The sequence below is a fragment of the Gorilla gorilla genome, chromosome 22 (assembly GCF_029281585.2).
Source record: "Gorilla gorilla gorilla isolate KB3781 chromosome 22, NHGRI_mGorGor1-v2.1_pri, whole genome shotgun sequence".
Lineage (NCBI taxonomy): Eukaryota > Metazoa > Chordata > Mammalia > Primates > Hominidae > Gorilla > Gorilla gorilla.
This window is the reverse complement of record NC_073246.2, coordinates 27,793,663-27,810,156: the sequence shown is the minus strand read 5'-3', so window position 1 is coordinate 27,810,156 and position 16,494 is coordinate 27,793,663. Positions and strand designations below refer to the sequence as shown.

At 42.9% G+C, this 16,494-nt stretch overlaps 1 protein-coding gene across 6 annotated transcripts in view; it reads left to right on the top strand.

Moving 5' to 3' along the window:
* Positions 1-14,209, top strand: part of APP (amyloid beta precursor protein) — a 284,040-nt gene extending 269,831 nt beyond the window's left edge. For all 6 annotated transcript variants that reach the window (XM_004062633.5, XM_004062636.5, XM_004062637.5 and 3 more), the window contains 2 exons: positions 2,932-3,078; positions 12,992-14,209. In XM_004062633.5, coding sequence (XP_004062681.1) covers positions 2,932-3,078; positions 12,992-13,093 — 249 coding nt within the window. In that variant the 3' untranslated portion in view covers positions 13,094-14,209. The remainder of the gene's footprint in view (positions 1-2,931; positions 3,079-12,991) is intronic.
* Positions 14,210-16,494: the final 2,285 nt, after the last annotated feature.

The following is a 16,494-nucleotide window of genomic DNA, read 5'->3' as shown; positions in this document are numbered from 1 at the left end:
ATCTAGCCACTGCTTCATCGAGCTTATGTGATGTCCTAAATCCTTTGTTGTCATTTCAACAGTGTTCATAGCATCTTCACCAAGAGTAGATTCCATTGCAAGAAACCACTTTCTTTGCTCATCCATAAGAGGTAACTCCTCATCCATTCAAGTTTGATCATGAGATGGTAGCAGTTCAGTCATGTCTTTAGGCTCCACTTCTAATTCTAGTTCTCTTGTTATTTCCACCACATCTGCAGTGACATCCTTTACTGAAGTCTTGAACTCCTCAAAGTCACCCGTGAGAGTTGGAATCATCGTCTTCCAAACTCCTGTTATTGCTGATGTTTTGATCTCCTCCCATGAATCACAGATGTTCTTAATGGCATCTGGAATGGTGAATCCTTTTTAGAAGGTTTGCAGTTTACTTTGCCCAGATCCATTAGAGGAATCACTATCTATGGCAGTGAATAGCCCTACAAAATATATTTGAAATATATTTTGAAATAATAAGAGGCTGAAATAATAAGACTTGAAAGTTGATCCACAGGCTGCAGAATGGATGTTTTGTTAGCAGGCATGAAAACAACAGTAATCTCCTTGTACCTGTCCTTCAGAGCTCTTGGGTGACTAGGTGCTTTGTCAGTGAGCAGTAATATTTTGAAATGAGTCTTTTCTGAGCAGCAGGTCTCAACAGTAGGTTTAAAATATTCAGTAAACCATGCTGTTAAGAGATGTGCTGTCATCCCAGTTTTGTTGTTCCATTTATAGAGCATGGGCACAGATTTAGAATAATTCTTAAGCGCCCTAGGACTTTTACAATGGTCAGTCTTGGCTTCAAAAGCAAAGTCGCCAGCTGCATTAGCCCCTAACAAGAGAGTCAGCTTGTTCTTTGAAGCTTTGAAGGCAGGACTTCTCTCTCGTGATGAAAGTCCTAGATGGCATTTTCTTCCAAATAAGTCTGTTTCATCTCCACTGAAAATCTGTTATTTAGTGTAGCCACCTTCATCAGGAGTCTTATCTAGATCTTCTGGATAACTTATTGCAGCTTCTACATCAGCACTTGCAGCTTCACCTTGCACTTCTGTGTTATGGAGATGGCTTCTTCCCTTAAACTTCATGAAATCAACCTCTCCCAACTTTTTTTTTTTCTGCAGCTTCTTCACCTCTCTCATCCTTCACAGAATTGAAGACAGTTGGGGGCCTTGTTCTTGATTAGGCTTTGGCCTAAGAGAATGTTGTGGTTGGTTCGATCTTCCATCCAGACAACTAAAAGTTTTCTCAGTTATCAGCAATAAGGCTGTTCTGCTTTTATCATTTGTGTGCTCACTGGAGTAGCACTTTTAATCTCCTTCAAGAGCTTTTCTTTGCATTCACAACTTGGCTAACTGGCACAAGAATCTTGGCTTTCAATATGCCTTGCTCACTAAGCTTAATTATTTCTAGCTTTTGCTTTAACGTGAGAGACTTGTGACTCTTCCTTTCACTTGAATACTTAAGAGGCCACTGTAGGGTTATTTACTGGCCCAGTTTCAATATTGTTGTCTCTCAAGGGATAGGGAGCCTGGGAGTTGAGGGGGTGGAGTGGCCAGTTTGGGGGGCAGACAGAACACACGCAACATTTCTTGATTTAGTTTGCTGTCTTTATGGGCATGTTTCATGACACTCCAAAACAATTAAAATAGTAACATCAAAGGCCACTGATCACAGATCACCAAACAGATATAATAATTTTTAATGTTTGAATATTTAAATAATTACCAAAATGTGACACAGACATGAAGTGAACCTGTGTTCACTGTTGGAAAAATGGCACCAATAGACTTGTTCGATGCAGGGTTACCACAAACCTTTGTTGTTGTTTTTTATTTATTTTTTTAAATACTATCTGTAAGCACTACTGTACAATAAAGCTAGGTATGCCTGTATTTTCATTAAGTTGCAGAGCAAACGTGGTAATGTTTAGCTTTAGTTTTACTTCATCTGGCATAAGATCAACTCCTTATATAACAAGATGATAAAAGTTGTGGTGTGCTTCTATAATTTCATTCAAGTAGATAAAGTTGAAAAATAATGACTTGCTTTTAAAAACAGTATGAAGCAGTGTAGTGCAATAAATGAAATTTTATTCCTTCTTTACAATGTTCTCAAAATTCTTTTTATGTTTAATCCAAATAAAGAGCAAGAATAAAGCAACATTTCAGATTTTGGTTTCTGGAGACAACAGTAAGAAAGCATGAGTTATGAGTGACTTAAAATTCTTGTTGCCTGTACTTCACTTTGAAATAACATTATGCTTTAAAAAGCATTACACTGCTAAAGGTTAATTAGAATTCTGCAGAATTACTATAGCTAAAAGTAGGTAACAAGATATCTTTTTTTCTATTGTTTTGTTTAACTCCTTTGTTTCAGAATGCCTATTCCTGGGCATTAAAAGTGTCCCTCCAAGGAAATTAGGACATCTGCAGAGTTGAAAAACACCTAAGTCTCAGTCACTTAGAGTCAGACATCAGGGCTCAGAGTGCTGTGACTAGGAAAATGCTGACCTCCTTTCATTAGTATGATCGTGCCTTTCCAGCTTTTGATAGATCCAAGCACTATCTTCCCACCACTCACCAAATGTTCCACCTGTCAAAGGGTTTCAGGTCCCTGCAGACTTCGGTTTTGACCTGTGAGGGGAAAGTAGACTTCCTCGAACTGGGGAAGCCACATGTTGTACATCCTTCTATAAACTATGATTATCATTCTTAGTAGGAAAATATGCGATTTTTTTTTTTTAAAGTAAGCATCAAATATTTGACCAACCAGTTGGGCAGAGAATATACTGAAACTTTTTATATAACCTCATCCAAATGTCCCCTGCATTTAAGAAATGAAATTCTTCTAATTGCGTTTATAAGTTGTAAATTATATTGCATTTAGAAATTAAAATTCTTTTAATTTGTTTTCAAGGTGTTCTTTGCAGAAGATGTGGGTTCAAACAAAGGTGCAATCATTGGACTCATGGTGGGCGGTGTTGTCATAGCGACAGTGATCGTCATCACCTTGGTGATGCTGAAGAAGAAACAGTACACATCCATTCATCATGGTGTGGTGGAGGTAGGTAAACTTGACTGCATGTTTCCAAGTGTGAATTAAGACTATGAGAGAATTAGGCTTAGCTTTTTGCTAAGAACTAGCTAAGTATCTCTTTTAAAAAACGAATCAGTGTGCTTCCATGATGCTTGGGTTACAGCTGTTCTTTCTTGTTTTGGTTTTCATTCATTGCAACTTACCGTGAATATTCTGCTGAAGGTATTGAGAGTGTGTGTTGTTATCTCAACTTACAATTTGTGTTGAAGTTATCAAAATAATACAAATGATAATGCATGACTTTAGAAAAGCATGATTACTCTTAGACTTTTTTTTTTCAAACACAAGCAACAAAAACCAGTACAAGAAGTTAAAAATAAAAACAGAAGTAGGAAGTTGCTTTTTCCAAAAAAACTAAACATGTTTATTCTTGGATTTGTTTTGTCTTAAATAGTCTGGCCTCTGAATACAACCAGGTAATAGTAAATAATGTGACTTTTCAGTGCAGACTCTTACCTTTAAAGTTTCTCAGGAAATCACACTATACCAAATGGCCCACCAAAACATACATGATTGTTATTTGAGAGTTCTGCAACCTGTTACCCTGCACTTCCACCTGAAATATCTTAGTTTCAAGGTGCTATACTAAAACAAGAAAGAGAGAAAGAAAATTTACGAATAAGTTATTTTTATGCATTTGAAATGCCATTTGGATGGGGGAAAAAGTGTTAAAATCTCACAGTATATGCAACTTTTTAGGAAACTGTCTTGCAGAGAGTATACTGTAAACATAACTTTTATATGCACAGGGAAACTGAAAAATTTGTGTGACATTTAATTGCGATATTTTAAGAGTTATGGAATTTTTAGAGCTGAAAGATTTATTGATGACGACCAATCAAATTGATCTTCTCATCTTTTAGATGAGGGAACTGAGGCCGAGACAGAAAGCTTGACCCTGCATAATTTGAACCCCAGAGTCCAGATTTCCCCTCATATTCCCCATTGCTTTTTTTTTTTTTTTGAGACAGAGTCTCGTGCTGTTGCCCAGGCTGGATCTTGGCTCACTGCAACCTCTGCCTCCTGGGTTCAAGCAATTCTCTTGTCTCAGCTTCCTGAGTAGCTGGGACTATGGGCACACGCCACCATGCCCAGCAAATTATGTTTTTAGTAGAGACAGGGTTTCACCATATTGGTCAGGCTGGTCTCGAACTCCTGACCTCAGGTGATCCACCCGCCTTGGCTTCCCAAAGTGCTGGGATTACAGGCGTGAGCCACCTTGCGTCCGGCCCCCATTGCTTTTTCCATCAGAGAACAGTCCAGGTGTTTCTAGGGATTTGAAGATTCCACTATCCCCAAGGAAATGGGCTCTAAACCATTCTTGATTAGAAGAGGACAGGCAGAGTTTAAATAAATGAAATTTGTGGTGAAGCCAGAAATTTCATTTTGCTCAGCACTTAAAACCTCTGCAGACTACAACAGAAGCCGCTGATGGAAATTGGGGTTGAGCCTCATTTCCCCATTCATACTGACGTGGATGAGCAGTGTGAGGAAGGAAACCAAGAGAATAGCAGGCAGCAGGGTGGAAAGGAACGGACTGACTCATAGATCAGAGTGTGAGCACATAAAAGCAATGACCCCACTATCATGTTTGGCCATTGCACCTTTTGTGATAGTATCTAAGCTTATGTCCCTCAAAACAGTGTAAGATAGGTTTTCATTAGTATCAGCTTATTTCATTTCTGCTCAATTTTTTAAAAAATTTTAGTTCCATGTTTGAGCAAATAAAGATGTCTTCATACTTGAGTAATTCAAGACCCCTTTTTTGCTGCTGTTGTTTTGGTTTTTTTCATGGTTTTGTTGTTGTTTTCTTTTGTTGTTGTTGTTTCTTTGTTTTTTGAGATGGAGTCTTGCTCTTTCACCCAGGCTGGAGTGCAGTGGCATGATCTCCGCTCACTGCAACCTCCACCTCCCAGGTTCAAGCGATTCTCCTACCTCACTCAGCCTCCTGAGTAACTGGGATTACAGGAGCATACCACCACGCCGGGCTAATTTTTGTATTTTTAGTAGAGACAGGGTTTTGCCATGTTGGCCAGGCTGGTCTTGAATTCCTGGCCTCAAGTGATCCGCCCTCCTCAACCTCCCAAGGTGCTGGGATTACAGGCATGAGCCACCATGCCTGGCCTTCAAGAGCACTTTTTAGTTTATTTAATATAATTCTCTTTGCTGCCGGTCTGTCCGTTGAAGTTGCCTGTGTTTGCTGCCAGAGGCCAAAGACTTGGCTTCCTCGGGCTTCCATAACAAAGTAACACAGATGGGTGGATTAAGCAACAGAAATTTACCTTCTCACATTTCTGGAGTGTAAGATCAAGGTATCAGCCAGGTTGGTTCCTCCCCAGGCCTCTCTCCTTGGTTTGCAGATGCCTGTCTTCTCCCTGTATCTTCACATGACCTTCACTCTGTTTTTCTGCTGTGTCCTAACCTCTTCCTACAAGGACACCAGTCATAGTGGATTAGGATCAACCCTGATGACCTTGTTTAACTTTAATGACCTCTTTGACCCTATCTGCAAATACACTCACAGGTGGAGGTACTGGCAGCTTAGGACTTCAACATATGAATTTTAGGGGGACACGTTTTAGCCCGTAACAGACCCCAGTGATGCTGAGCATAAAAGCAAGGCCTCCACCTGGAGGCTCCTTCCCCTGGCTGTGCGTGAGACCAGGTCCTACCTCAGACCTAAGGAAAAAGAATTCCCAAATAGGAGGCTGCGAATCTGAGTGTTGAAAATTTCCCCAAATGAATGAGATGTGCAGTCAGATTTGAGAATCACTCACACATCATTTTAACACTCCTTCCTTTTAGTTCTCCACGCAAGCCTTAGGGAGTGGAAAATGGTATCTCTTGCCTCCCAGGTAACCGGTTGCCTTTTAAGTGCTCTTCCAGCTGCCTGAATTAAAACGCTCTTTTTTAGTCAGTTACCAAGCAGTGTCTCATTGGACTTAAAATGTCAGAGGAGAAGTTGACACTTTGACCCAGATTCTGAAATTAATTTTTAAGCCAGGAGGTATCCTTGCAGGAGCAAAATCGGGAAGGATGGCTGTTCAGCTCTTCTCTAGATACTCATTTTGCTGTCTACTTGAGAGCAACTGGAAACCTTTCTAGTTTAGGGGCTCCACCTCGTTCGTGTTTTGTTTTATTTCCTCTCATCTCCTTCTTCCTCTCAAGACCTTTGTGACTGTCCTTCCCGAAAGCAGCCCTCTGTGCAGCCCCATAGTGTGTCTGTATAAAATGTTGAAATAGACCACATTCCGCTTTTCTGACCTCAAAAAAGGTGTAGTTTAGCTGGGATGGTAGAACCTGAACACAGGGAGTTGCAACCCAGCCTAGCCATGGTCCCAGGTGAGAGAGCACTGTGGGCTTTCAGAGCACCATTTTTCTTAGCATTCCAGCGTCTGCACCGAACAGAAGTGATGCTTCTGCAACATCCTCTTCCTACCTTAACAGGCCCTCTCACACTCAGGTACATGGAAATACCTTTATTTCCGGCTCTGGCTAACCTTCATTAATCAGTAACCCTACTTCAGTAAGAACAAAAATGAGTACATGAGTATTTCCAGTTGGACTCACCTCAGTCACTCAGGACGGAATACCACTGTACTTACATACCATCAGTGCCTGAAGAAGTCATGATGAAAGCATTGGTTTCCAGGAAATTTTTTGTTTTTAGAGTGAAAAATGCCTGCAGAAGGTCACAGAGATAGGAACCCTAGGAAAAAAAACCTGAGAACAAATGTATAAATGAAACAAGCCTAGAACAGTCACATACCACTTCACACTGGAGAGAACGTTCTGAGAAATGTGGCATGGGGCCGTTTCATCGCTGTGCAAACATCATAAAGTACATGTACATAAATCTAGATGGTATAGCCTGCTACACACCTGGGCTACACACCTACAACTATTGCTCCTAGGCTCCACACCTGTGCAGCATATTGCTGCACTGAATACTATAGACAGTTGTAACACACTGGCAGGTATTTGTGTATCTAAACATAGAAAAGGTACAGTAAAAAATACGATATTATGGGACCACCATCATATGTTTGGTCTGTCTTGAACTAAAATGTCATTATGTGGCCCATAACTGTATTTTTATCGGTAGAGTTGTTAGCATTTGGAAATGAGCACTTGCTAGTTTTTTTTTTTTTGTTTTTTTTTTTAAATAAGCAGGAAATACTGACTTACTGGATTTACTTAGCCTTAAGGCCAGAGAGTCACTCTGTGAGCCGTTGGCCACGCTTTCCCAATGAGGTAACTGTGCCTTATTGGTGCTTCAAGCAATGAAGCAATAGCCCTTTATTGTTACCACTCCCCAAATGTGCCCTCCATGTCAGAATACCCCTCTGGTGGCTGGAAATCTCAGCACTAGCTGAATTAACCACCTTGCTCCCGTTTTAGGACGTTCCTGCAAAGCCCACTGATCCCGGGATCTGTTTAATAGCAAGCGGTACTTCTCTACATTCACATACATAGAACTGGATATTTAAAAATACGTATTGTAGCTCTTTCTGCTACTCTCCCCAGACATGTCACCTTTAATAAGAAGTTGGGGGCACAGCTTCTCTTTATTATAGGATGTGAAAAAGTTTTCCTCTCACAGATCTGATCACTTGAACACCAGAAGTCTCCCCGCCCCCACCTCCTGGTTATCTCATTAATGACCTAAATAAGAAGAGAGTTCCTTTTATTTGGCTTTTATGGAGGTATGGCATATGACTTTTTCTAAGTAATGTGCTGTCACACTGGTGACTTTATAAAAAGATGTCCTTAGAGGTCCTTTCTTCCCGGCCAGAAGCTGACTCACCAGGATACAGACGCACTGACGTTGGCATTGTAGAGTAGTTGGAGAGAGTGGTCAGGTTGAATGGAAAGCCACGATAAGGAAAAGTGAGGGTGGGTGCAGAACCTAGGAGTGGCTTACAGTGAGCAGCAGGAAGAGAAATTGGAAGATCAAAGGAAAGCATCAAAAATGATCACAGGCCAGGCGTGGTGGCTCACACCTGTAATCCCAGCATTTGGGGAGGCCAAGGCAGGTGGATCACTTGAGGCTAGAAGTTCGAGACCAGCCTGGCCAACATAGTGAGACCCTGTCTCTAATAAAAATACAAAAAATTAGCCAGGTGTGGTGGCATGCACCTGTAGTCGCAGCTACTCAGGAGGCTGAGGCAGGAGAATCGCTTGAACCTGGGAGACGGAGGCTGCAGTGAGCCAAGATCACGCCACTGCACTCCAGCCTGGGTGACAGAGCAAGACTGTCTTTAAAAAAAAAAAAATTATGAAGGGATAGCAAAGGAGTTCCTGAACCTGCGTGAAGAATTGCTTGATGTAGGCCATAAACATAGTCAACTGCCCTCTAGTTATATATAACTATAGAGAGATGGCATCAAAATTAGGAAAACAAGCATCTACACAACTAGGTAGCAGGCAGTTACTGGGAGGTTACTAGGAGGAATAAGTCACTAGCTTGAAAACTTCCTGGCTATTTGCTTTGCTTTTATTTTTTTTTTCCGCATACTTGTGGCTCCTTTGATGTGTCACACTATTGTTGTATTGTTCGCCTTAGTTCCCTTACCCTCCTTTACTTGTCTGGTCCATCTCAACGACAGGATTCTGTCGTTTGGCCTGACTCAGTCCCTTGTATAAAAGGACATCTATTAATCCACATCCTGCTGGTTACTGTACATAATAAAATGTAAACATGGTGTTTCCTGCCTCTCCTCCAAGCTCACACACCCGCATGTAAATACTCTAGGGGCAATAGGAGGAGACCTAGAAACTAAGGACACCCAAATAGAATCTTGTCCCTGCAGGCGGATAGCTGAGCTCTAAATTACTCTGGATACAGTGAAGGACTAAATGGTTCCAATGAATCAAGTTCAGGGAGAAAAGGATCAGGGGATATGGAGGTTAGCCAAAGAGTGTCAAACGTTCCCCTCAAAGCTATTTTAGAACAAGGTGGGTCAGGCTATTTGGGCTCAGCTCTTTTCAGCGTGTGTCATAGGCAGCAGCCAGTTGAAGCCGTGCCACCATGCAGTGCAGGAGTCCAGGTCTCAGGAAGGTGCAGTGTACCGAGAGTCACATGAAGACCTCAGATCATTTCCTGCTGCTGTGTAATCCAGGCAGTCTGGGAAGAGAATGAATATTCAGTGGTTGTATGTATGTGTGTCTTCTTCCCAGCAAGTGACAGATGTTCCTGCCTGGTTGGAAAATGGAAATTCTGACTTGTCTTATCATTCCTTCCAGAACAAGCACCATGGGCTCAAACCCTCCCTGGCTCTGCTTTAAGGGAAATAATATTGTGTCTGTGCAGAGGCCCTGTCTGCACAGGGTCATGGTAGGGCTGGCCTTCACATGGTGGCCCATGCCACTGCTGTAGCTTAGCCATGAGGAAGAGATTGGTGAGCCTGCTGGAGAGGAAGGCTACCCTTACTTGGTACTCTTCCTTTAGCGGTAGCTTTATCCATAGACATGAGTACTCAGATTTTCACATCTAGCTTTCAAGGGGCTGGAGATTAAAGATCCAATCCATACTCCTTGGATGCCCTTTTGTCAAGATAATCCCTTCTTCTGTAGCTCCTGAGCCCTCTGAGGTCTGAGGGCCAAGCTGCCCCATGGCAGGAATGGCAAAATGTAACTCCTCTCAGTGGCAAAAGGTAATAGGATTATCAAGTAGCAAAACAGAAGCCAAGAAAAGACAGGAGAGTTAGAGGTCTGGATTGTGCACCAGCCTTGGAGCCTCGCATCTCTAGCAGGGCACACTTAAGCGTTAGGCTTTGGAGTTTGAAGAGGAGATAAACCTATCAAATTGCCAGGTGTTCCCCTGCCCTTGATGCATGCAAATGATTGTTGACAGCCAGTGTGATGGTAGATGTGCCTCCTGGAAGAGATAAAGGTATAATATTCCAACAATCAAGCAGCATTGTGGCTTTTTTCTACAATCAGAAACATAGCAGCTTTGTGCTTGATCTCCTAAGCAAGATAATTTTTTTTAACCTGGGCATTCTTTGAGATCTGTTACGAGGTGATGGGGAGCAAAAATGATGCCCAAGTTCAAATGGCGTACTGCTGCAGATAGGCTGTCTCCTGGCACACAGATTTACAGAGTGAATGAAATCTCTCATTATTGGTGCTAATCTTTAACCACGGTTTTTAACTTACAAGTTGGAGGCTAATTACACAGTTACCAGTTAAAGCCAGGTGACCTCATTTGTTGACAACAGTGCACAGCAAAGGAAAGAGGAGAGGATAAGGAAAACATCTGTGATTTGCTCCCAGAAGGACAGTGAAGCTGAGCGTCCATTTGAGCAGAGTCCTCTGAGTACTGGCCTTGGTTAGAGCTTGTTGGTGGGAGTGTGCTAAGGGGAGATGCCTAGGTCTGTAATTGGAGTAAGCTGAGGGTTTGGATGCAGGGGAACTCAGGCAGCTCTGAGCCACAGGGTGGTAGATGGGAGGGATTCACAGTGGCACACAGTCTCTTCCATAAATGGAAACGTAAGAATCAGGGCACATGGCCATGGCGGCTCATGCCTGTAATCCTAGTGCTACTTTAGGAGGCCGAGGTAGGCGGATCACCTGAGGTCAGTTTGAGACCAGCATGGCCAACATGGTGAAACCCCATCTCTACTAAAAATACAAAAATTAGCCAGGCGTAGTGGCGGGTGCCTGTAATCCCAGCTACTCGGGAGGCTGAGGCAGGAGAGTCACTTGAACCTGGGAGGCAGAGGTTGCAGTGAGCCGAGATTGCCTGGGCAACAAGAGCAAGACTCCAACTCAAAAAAAATGGGCACATAATGGATGGAACATTCTGTCCCAAGGGATGAGGGAGCTGTATATCTACCTATTCCAGCTGCCTTGGGATTAGCCACTGGTAGTCATTCCACCTCATTCCCAGACTGAAAAGAGTCAATCGCTTCATGAAGTGGGGCTGTACGAAGGGACCACGGGGGACCTGATTATACTGACATATTTTTATTTATTTACTTTTTTTGAGACAGAGTCTCCCTCTGTTGCCCAGGCCGGAGTGCAGTGGCACGATCTTGGCTCACTGCAGCCTCAGCCTCCAGAGTAGCTGGGACTACAGGCACGTGCTACTGTGCCTGGCTAAAGTTTTTTGTATTTTTGTTACAGATGGGGTTTCACTATGTTGGCCAGGCGTGTCTCGAACTTCTGACCTCGTGATCCACCCGCCTTGGCCTCCCAAAAGTGCTGGGATTTTGAGCCACCGCACCCGGCCTTTTTTTTCTTGGAGATAGAGTCTCACTCTGTCTCCCAGGCTGGAGTGCAGTGGCACAATCTTGGCTCGCTGCAAACTCCACCCCCCAAGTTCAAGCCATTCTCCTGCCTCCGCCTGTGGAGCAGCTGGGATTACAGGCGTGCACCACCACGCCTGGCTAATTTTTGTATTTTTAGTAGAGACAAGGTTTCACCATGTTGGCCAGGCTGGTCTCAAACTCCTGACCTCAAGTGACGCGCCCACCTCAGGCTCCCAAAGTGCTGGGATTACAGGCGTGAGCCACTGCACCCGGCCATATTGACAGATCTTTTAGTCTGAATCATTATCAGCCAGTGTGGTCTAGTCATGACATATCTAGCTCCATCTCGAGACCTCATGTCTTACCGCTGACACCACGTCTTCGCTGGTACTTTTTCTTCCTTGGCTTCAGGGGCATTGCTGTGTAGGCTCAGATCCATGCCAGATGGGGTGTGTAGGGGGAAAAGCTGCATAAGGGAGGAATGTCACTTGGCAACACTCAGCAAGGGGGAACGGGCCTGCAGTATTCTCCCAGAGATGAATGAGCAGCCCATTCTAGGAAATATCCCTTTGAAGGAATATCTTCTGTATGGTACATCCAAACTTTTCTCTGGAAAACATGCCTCTTCATTCTGATGACTTTCTATTTATTCTGTTCATCTTACCATGGTTTTACAAAAGAGGAATTTTAACATACTCATTGAGCAGAGTTAAGGACCTCCTCTCTTCTGCGAACGGGGAGAGGTATAACAAATATAGTGAAACAAGAACAGCCACTGCCCACATTGTAGGGGTAAGTACCCTGCCCAACCTGCAGACAGTAAATGCCACACACAGCTCTAACAGTGACAGGGAGAAAAACGTCTTCAGTTACTGGCCTGAACTTAGAGGTAAAGCAACATATTAACAGAGAGGGTCTGATTTTAAACTCTGAGCTGAACATACTTCTATAGTATCTTAATTCTCAGTTTTTAAAAAATTACGTAATCTAGAATGGCGTCGTCCTTGCTCTTCCTTTTTTCTTGTGCCAAATAATAGCCCCCTTTGGTATATGTTATTGTTTTAATTGATTCTCAAACCTCTCCTTAACATTTTAACAAACATAAAATTTGATAGAAACGGGCTAGACTAAATTCAGCAGTCCAGGAAATCGAGTATTTTTCTACACAGATTTGAGTGTCACCCAAGATACAGTATACTTTGCTGAATCTCCCTCCATGATACTCTTGTGGTTTTATCTATCTTACCAAAACACTTCCAAGTAAAACAGGCTTCCATTGACTCTGTTTGTGCTTTATTGAGCCAACAGGGGAGGAAAAAATACCATTGCACTGGGTTTATCCACTTACTGTGGAGTTGGGGAACCAGAAACAACCACTGGACACTTTGCAAGCGCGTCAAGGTTTCCACCGCCACCTGGTGGCTAGATGGAGCACAGCATCTGTGTAACTGGTGGGCAAAGAAAGGCGTTCTGCTCCAAGATGTCAAAGTGGGGGAGAAAATTATGGGTGTTCTGCAGTCTTGGCAAAAGAAGAGTACTGTACTCCCTATCTTTTTACTGCTTCTCCATGTTCACCTTAAAGGATTGATTTTTATTTTTTACTCAGCTCTCCTCTTGTTTTTCAGGTTGACGCCGCTGTCACCCCAGAGGAGCGCCACCTGTCCAAGATGCAGCAGAACGGCTATGAAAATCCAACCTACAAGTTCTTTGAGCAGATGCAGAACTAGACCCCCGCCACAGCAGCCTCGGAAGTTGGACAGCAAAACCATTGCTTCACTACCCATCGGTGTCCATTTATAGAATAATGTGGGAAGAAACAAACCCGTTTTATGATTTACTCATTATCGCCTTTTGACAGCTGTGCTGTAACACAAGTAGATGCCTGAACTTGAATTAATCCACAAATCAGTAATGTATTCTATCTCTCTTTACATTTTGGTCTCTACACTACATTATTAATGGGTTTTGTGTACTGTAAAGAATTTAGCTGTATCAAACTAGTGCATGAATAGATTCTCTCCTGATTATTTATCACATAGCCCCTTAGCCAGTTGTATATTATTCTTGTGGTTTGTGACCCAATTAAGTCCTACTTTACATATGCTTTAAGAATCGATGGGGGATGCTTCATGTGAACGTGGGAGTTCAGCTGCTTCTCTTGCCTAAGTATTCCTTTCCTGACACTATGCATTTTAAAGTTAAACATTTTTAAGTATTTCAGATGCTTTAGAGAGATTTTTTTTCCATGACTGCATTTTACTGTACAGATTGCTGCTTCTGCTATATTTGTGATATAGGAATTAAGAGGATACACGTTTGTTTCTTCGTGCCTGTTTTATGTGCACACATTAGGCATTGAGACTTCAAGTTTTTCTTTTTTTGTCCACGTATCTTTGGGTCTTTGATAAAGAAAAGAATCCCTGTTCATTGTAAGCACTTTTACGGGGCGGGTGGGGAGGGGTGCTCTGCTGGTCTTCAATTACCAAGAATTCTCCAAAACAATTTTCTGCAGGATGATTGTACAGAATCATTGCTTATGACATGATCGCTTTCTACACTGTATTACATAAATAAATTAAATAAAATAACCCCGGGCAAGACTTTTCTTTGAAGGATGACTACAGACATTAAATAGTCGAAGTAATTTTGGGTGGGGAGAAGAGGCAGATTCAATTTTCCTTAACCAGTCTGAAGTTTCATTTATGATACAAAAGAAGATGAAAATGGAAGTGGCAATATAAGGGGATGAGGAAGGCATGCCTGGACAAACCCTTCTTTAAGATGTGTCTTCAATTTGTATAAAATGGTGTTTTCATGTAAATAAATACATTCTTGGAGGAGCACCATTGTGCTGGTGTGAATGATTCCATAGTAACAATCTTGACCATTTACTGACGTACAGACCAGTGAGAAATCTTCGCATGTTGGGTACCCACACCTGTTGTGTCTTAATTGCAAGTCTGAGTAGGAAGTTGGGGCCAACATGTGTCTCCCAGTGCTGGGAAAATATTTCATAGACCTAATTTACAGTCTTTACTTGATCTACAACATTTTGCTGCCATATTTTGGCCCTCAAGTTTGTCCCAAATGAGAGACAAAGGGAAAAGTTCCAGGGAAATAAAAATTAAAGACAGCTGATTATCTGTAAAGCAGGGTTTCTCATCCTGAACGCTACTAACATTTTGCAGGGAATAATTCCTTGTTGAAGGGAGTTGTCCTGAGCAGTGTAGGATATTTATTTATTTTATTTATGTTTTTTGAGACAGAGTCTCGCTCTGTCACCCGGGCTGGAGTGCAGTGGCACAATCTCGGCTCACTGCAAGCTCCGCCTCCCGGGTTCACGCCATTCTCCTGCCTCAGCCTCCTGAATAGCTGGGACTCCAGGTGCCCGCCGCCACGCCCGGCTAATTTTTTGTATTTTTAGTAGAGACGGGGTTTCACCGTGTTAGCCAGGACAGTCTCAATCTCCTGACCTCGTGATCTGCCCGCCTCGGCCTCCCAACGTGCTGAGATTACAGGCGTGAGCCACCGCGCCTGGCCAGGCCCTCCTTTTAAAAGTGCCCATTGGCTGGGCGCCGTGGCTCATGCCTGTAATCCCAGCACTTTGGGAGGCTGAGGCGGGTGGATCACGAGGGTCAGAAGATCAAGAATATCCTGGCCAATATGGTGAAACCCCATCTCTACTAAAAATACAAAAAAAAAAAAAAAAAAAAGGCCGGGCATGGTGGCGGGCGCCTGTAGTCCCAGCTACTCAGGAGGCTGAGGCAGGAGAATGGTGTGAACCCGGGAGGCGGAGGTTGCAGTGAGCTGAGGTCGAGCCAGTGCACTCCAGCCTGGGAGACAGAGCGAGACTCCATCTCAAAAAATAAATAAATAAATAAATAAATAAAAGGAGGGCCTGGCACGAATGACATGCAGGGAAGGCAGTGAGCAGGTGCAGGTCCCTGTACTCGTTGTGGTGCCTTATCTACCAGGCGGTTGAGTTGACGTCTTTGTGGACAGAATTCGATTACAAAGGTGTCGGAAAGTCTCCAGGTGGGGGAGAGTTTTGTAGCGGGCATAATTTGGGTTGTAAATTGACTGTTGTCTCCTGAGCAGTATCCTGGTGAGGGAGAGTTTCACTGGAGCTTTGAAACACATATTAGACAGCCTTGCCCTGTAGGGAGTGTCTGGTGAAGGAGAGGTAAACAATTATAATTGCATTTCTAAAGGGCTAAGTAGGACATCGGAAACTGGAAAATGGAGAAAAGAAGAGAAAAAAATAGTAACTCATTCTCTTTTTCTTAGAAAAATGAGGATACTTGGTCACATCCTCACATGGTGAAGAGCAAGATGGTCTCTTCATTTCCCTTCAACACTAGTCCCATCGTGAGGCTCTGCCCTGATGACCTAATCTAATCCTAACTGCCTCCCAAAGGTCCCACCTCCACATCCCATTATTGGGGATTAGGGTTTCAACATAGGGATTTGGGGGAAACACAAACACTCAGTTCACAGTGATATCTGACTGCGATTCCAAAGGTCTGAGGACACACTGGCCCTGTTGTTTCTGCTGTGTTGTCCTTGGCCTCAGGTGAACATTTTAGCTTTAGATTGCAACATTTTAAACTAAAAACACTAAGCTAGAAAATTAAACTTATCTTGTCACGTTCTGCATGGTGAACAAACTCAAAACTCACCTGAGTGTATCTTGTTTTCATGAGAAAAAAATGGTCATCTCCCTTGCCCTGTTAGGGACAGTTAGACATGACTGCTGTATGAAGATATGTACATGTTAACAATTCATATGTACAAGCTACTGTTCCATTTTGCCTGGCCCAAGGGGAGGTAGCTAGCTAGTTGGGGTAGCAGGGCGAATTAACCCTAATATAATAGTACATTTCTAATGCCACCAATGAAATGAAAACCAGCTCTCAAACATGGCACTATATGGGATGGCACTCCAAGGCCAACTCAGTTACAGTAACTACAGCTTTAACTTTGATCATTTTGTTACCAGAAAGGGGTCCCAATCCAGACCCCAAGACAGGGTTCTTGGATCTCATGCAAGAAAGAATTCAAGGCGGGTCCATAGAGGAAAGGGAAATGAAGTTTTAAGAAAGTAGGAAAATAAAGAGTGTTTGCTCCA